At 56.9% G+C, this 4,368-nt stretch overlaps 1 protein-coding gene across 1 annotated transcript; it reads left to right on the top strand.

The window, feature by feature from the left end:
* The first annotated feature begins 986 nt into the window (after nt 1–986).
* On the top strand, nt 987–3,957 carry LOC129013600 (taste receptor cell protein 1-like). Its single transcript, XM_054450016.1, has 5 exons — nt 987–1,139; nt 1,312–1,442; nt 1,771–1,835; nt 2,134–2,273; nt 3,727–3,957. The coding sequence occupies exons 1-5, from the start codon at nt 1,094–1,096 to the stop codon at nt 3,822–3,824; spliced, it is 480 nt and encodes a 159-aa protein (XP_054305991.1). The 5' UTR covers nt 987–1,093; the 3' UTR covers nt 3,825–3,957.
* The last annotated feature ends 411 nt before the right edge of the window (nt 3,958–4,368 follow it).

Below are 4,368 nucleotides of genomic sequence, written 5' to 3'. Positions count from 1 at the left end.
CCACTCTAAGGATCTGGGGGAAGAGGATGTTGAGGGAGACCCGAGACCACATTTGCCAGCGGAGAGCAGCCCTGCCATGCCATGAGAAAGGCTGTGAAGGTCCAAATCGCTGCAGCCCCACTTGAGTTGTGAGCTCAGTGTGGGCTTCGAATCCTGTAAGTAATTTAAAGGCTCGAATGCTCCCAGTGACAGGAAGCTCACTCTCTCTCCAGGCCGTGCTCCTGAGCTGCTCAGACAGTTTTCCCTTTTAATAAATGGAAGCCTTCTATGACTTCCCTGCCCTGGGCCTGAAGAGAAGTTTTCTCTCCCCACTCCCAAGATGCACAGCACACAAGTGCTCAGGGGAAGGACAAAAGTTATTCTGGATTCTTATTTGTTTCCTAGTCTCTCTCCAAAAGCTCCTTCAGTGCCTTACTGAGGCCAGGCTACCTCCTCAGGCCATGGGCAATTGGTCCGTCTCCCACTGGCTTTCAGAGATTCTCCAGGCCTGTCACCTCCCTCTCTCCAGAGCCCCTGCTCCTTGTGATGCAGCCAAAAATGTTTTTCTCAGTGTGACCCAGATTATCACCCTGAGAGCTCACAGCCAGCTGCAGCCTGGCTGAGTAACCCTGCCCTGGGTGCTCCCTGGGTGGGATTCATGGTATTCCCATGACAGCTGGCTTGTTGGGGTGTCCAAGGGAACTCAGTTTCACTGAGTGCCTGCTGTGGATGCTGGTGGCTGAGTCATTCAGGCCTCACAGCAATCCTCTGGGAAAGGGATCATTATCTCCCTTTTACTGAGGTGGCAGCTGAGGCCCAGAGGGGTGAGGTGACTTGCCTTGAGTTACACAGGGAGGCTCTTCTCTGTGTGGCCCATGACTTCCCCTGTGGACTTCCCTCCCTTGGGATGCCAACTCGTGCACCAGCCAGGCCCCCACCGGGTGCACAGGACCCCTCATGCCCCCACTGGCCCTGGCTGAGGATGTGGCTCTGCCCCCACAGGCCTAGCTCTGTAGCAGTGAACGCCTCCCTTGTATTTGGGGGCCGTGCCCCAGGCCCCTCTCCCTCTGAAGTCCTCTGGGCTTTGTATCGCAAAGTGAAGACCTCAGGGCACATGCTGGGAAACCTCTCATTGTCTGAGAACAGCCTCACCTCTGATGGTGAGTCCCATCCCCAGCCGCCCCTACCGCAGTGCCTTTTCACCTGCCCAGGGGGAGCACTGGGTGGACTTCCTAGAGGGATCCAACTCCTGCCCTGACCCCAAAGCACCTGGTGGTGTGGTGGGCGAGGAGGGTCCTGGTGCCTCTGGAACTCCCACCCATGGCTCTACAGGGGCCGACCTGATCACCTTGGCCCGGGAGACCATCAGCATCCGCTTCACAGCCATGAGGCCCTTCCTGCCGCAGCTCCTCATACCGGGTTCTGTTTCCTTTGTCCTGCTGGAAAGGCAGATCCTTCAACAGGTGAGGTGGCATAGTGAGGACGCTCACTATGCCTCCCTTGAAAGCAGGCCTCCCAGCATGGAGGCAGCACCCAGCCGTGGCACTACGGGGGAAGGCAGTCATAGAGGGCACCACATCCTGGGGGAGAGGGTTCTCTGAAGGAGGAGGTGACTCTGTCCGAATGGGAACACAGCCAGGATCTGTAAGCAGACACTCCTACCCAGGGCACCGTGTTTAAGGGTGTGCTCCCTCCCAGGTCCTGTCTCCCGCCTCACCTGGTGCCCATCCCACACTGGGTCTCAGGAGAGACAGCTCCCAGGCCCGCCCCGACCTCCAGGGTTTCCCACAGGTCACACCGGTGGTGTCAGGATTCTACAAGGCGAGTCCCCAGGAGAGGCCCCTGCTCCTCTTCAGGTGGGTCGAGTCCCCCTCCCGTCCACCCAGCCTGCCCTGCTGCTCTCTTGGGGGCTGCCCTGGGGCAGAAGGAGGCAGCTCTGTGACCCAGAACCAGGATGTGGGGGTGTAGGTTTGGGGCTAGCTGGGAAAGGACTTTGCCCCAGGTAGCTGTAGCTTGGCTGTGTAAGCTAGCTCTGCCTAGGAGGTAGGGAGCCCCCACGCCAGAGGGTGTGCATTTTTGGGGACTCTACCTGCTTCTAGAAACATGCTGGCAAAGAGCTTGTGACCCCTGCACTCTCCCCTTGTGCTTCTCTAGCAATGCGGACCAGTGGGTGGGTGTTTATATCGAATACAAGTTCCAGACTCCCATCACCACCCACCTCCAAGGCCTGGCTAATCACTTGGCCCAAAACGTAACAGATCCCATCCTCCAGAAATCCAGCATCGTGGCCAATGGTGAGTCGGGGCTGCAATCCCTGTGTGTCTCTGGGCCAGCAGGCTCTTTCCCTCTCTAAACCTTGGTGTGCCCCTTCTAGAGAATGGGCAGAATTTCCTTCAGACAATACTTGCTCATGTGTTGGGGCCACAGAGAGGATGAGGCATAGAGCTTTAGCAAGGAGCTGGACAGAGGCGAGAAGCAGTCAGGATCAGAGGGATGAGAGGGTCCCGTCACCTCCCTGATTGCCCAGGACCTCACTGAGTCCTCACATGCGTGACAAGATCTGTCCCACCAAGTCAGGGGCAAAAGCCCTCAGCTCTGCCCCAGTGCAGGGCCTGTAAGAAGCCCATATCTCCTCTTGGGGCCTCCTGATAGGATGACTTCTGCAAGCTCGTGCCATTCAAACAGGGAGAGCCGTTCCACACCCCAGTTAGGAGAGCACTGGGCCAAATCAGTCCCCTCCAGCCACACACAGCCCGGAGCTGCTCTCCGAGGACCCCTCAGCCACAGAAGGCGCTGGTCCTCCTACAGTGCTGCCACACCTCCACCACCACAGCCTCCTGGGGGTGCGGTCAGGAGTGCCCTCCTTCGGGCTCTGCTCCTGCACCCACTCCTACACAACTACTCTCCCTGCCGGCAGCCCCAGAGACCAGATTGGTTTGGGCCTCTGCCTCCACAAGCCCGAACCACCATCTCTTCTGCTCCCCAGAAAGCCAGCTCCCAGCAGACAGGCAGCGTTCCCTCTTCATTCCTCAACACAGAGGGCCCATCACAACCCTCTCAGCAGATGGTAGAGCTCCCCATGTGTCCTTTTAAAGAGGCTTCACCGTTGATGGCCACAGCCCCACCATGACCTCCTCCCAGGGAGTGAATTTTCTTACGTGTCTCCCGCCAGAGCAGGGACAAAATAAAACATAAAAGCAGCAGCTGTTAAATTATCAGCAACATTTCCTACTAGGATCAACTCTTTGGAGTGAGCAGTGTAATCCATTAGATGGATCAGTGCAGGGGTTAGCAAGCGTTTTCTGTAAAGGGCCAGATGGGAACTCTTTAAGGCTCTGCAGGCCACTGGGTCTCCGTCACCACCGACTCAAACCCTCCCCTGTAGCAAGAAAGCAGCCCTAGGCAACATGTCAACAAATGAGCGCGGCCACATTCCTGGAAAACTTTCTTTATGGACGTGGAAGTTTGCATGTCACGTACTTCTCATGTGTCACAAGATACGATTCTACTTTCCATGTTTTCAATCATTTAAACATGTAAAAGCCATTCTTAGCTCATGGGCCACACAAAAGCAGGCAGCAAGAAATTTGTTTTTTTTTTTAAAAAAAAAAAAAAAAAGAAATTTGGTTTTTAGACCAGCGGTGGCTGACCCCTGGATGGAGCATTAGAGCTTGGGTGTGTGTCCCATTCCAGGGCTTCCAGGAGAGGGGGCGCAGGCTGATGCCACCTCCACCCCCATCACTCTAGGGGAGAAGGCAGAGTTGGTGCTGTATGAAGTTTGGCTGCAGATCCTGGGCCAGCCCTATACCAAGGCCTTGGAGGACAAAACCAGCCTTGAGTTCTAGGCACTTCAGGGGCAACTGACAAGATGGGTAAAGTGGCGGGATGAAGTCGGGGGTCGGGAAAGAGGCCTCGGGAAGATGGGGGATGACTGGACAAGACTCTGGTAGAGCTGTGACCCTCTTCATCCTCTCCTGAACCCCCAGCTGACCCTCGTGCTCAGGCCTCTGCAGAACTTTTACCAAGTGGTGGTGGAGGAATTCCGGTGGGTCCAGGGTGGCCCTGGGTGACCCAGGGCTCAGACCAGGGTTCTGGGATTGAGGGCAGGAGGCTGGAAGAGGTGACTTCCCCTAGTCCCCTAAGGCTGCCCAGGCCCCCTGAAGTCTGTGATGATCCTCCCACCAGGCCGGACCCACTGACCGCCAGAATGGGTGCCACCTTCTTCAGGGCGGCGCCAGCCCAGGCTCTCATGTGGAACCGTTTGCGCCAGGGTCTGCACACCCTGGGGGAGGCAGAGGGCCTCTTGGTGGAGATGGTCATCCCAGACCTCGGTCAGTACCTCCTTCCTTCTGCAGGCCCCCTCCCTCTGTCCATCTGCCTCCTCCCTTG

This window comes from Pongo pygmaeus, chromosome 16 (assembly GCF_028885625.2).
Source record: "Pongo pygmaeus isolate AG05252 chromosome 16, NHGRI_mPonPyg2-v2.0_pri, whole genome shotgun sequence".
NCBI classification, from domain to species: Eukaryota; Metazoa; Chordata; class Mammalia; order Primates; family Hominidae; genus Pongo; species Pongo pygmaeus.
The sequence above is the reverse complement of the archived record's forward strand: the minus strand, read 5'-3'. Positions and strand labels throughout refer to the sequence as shown.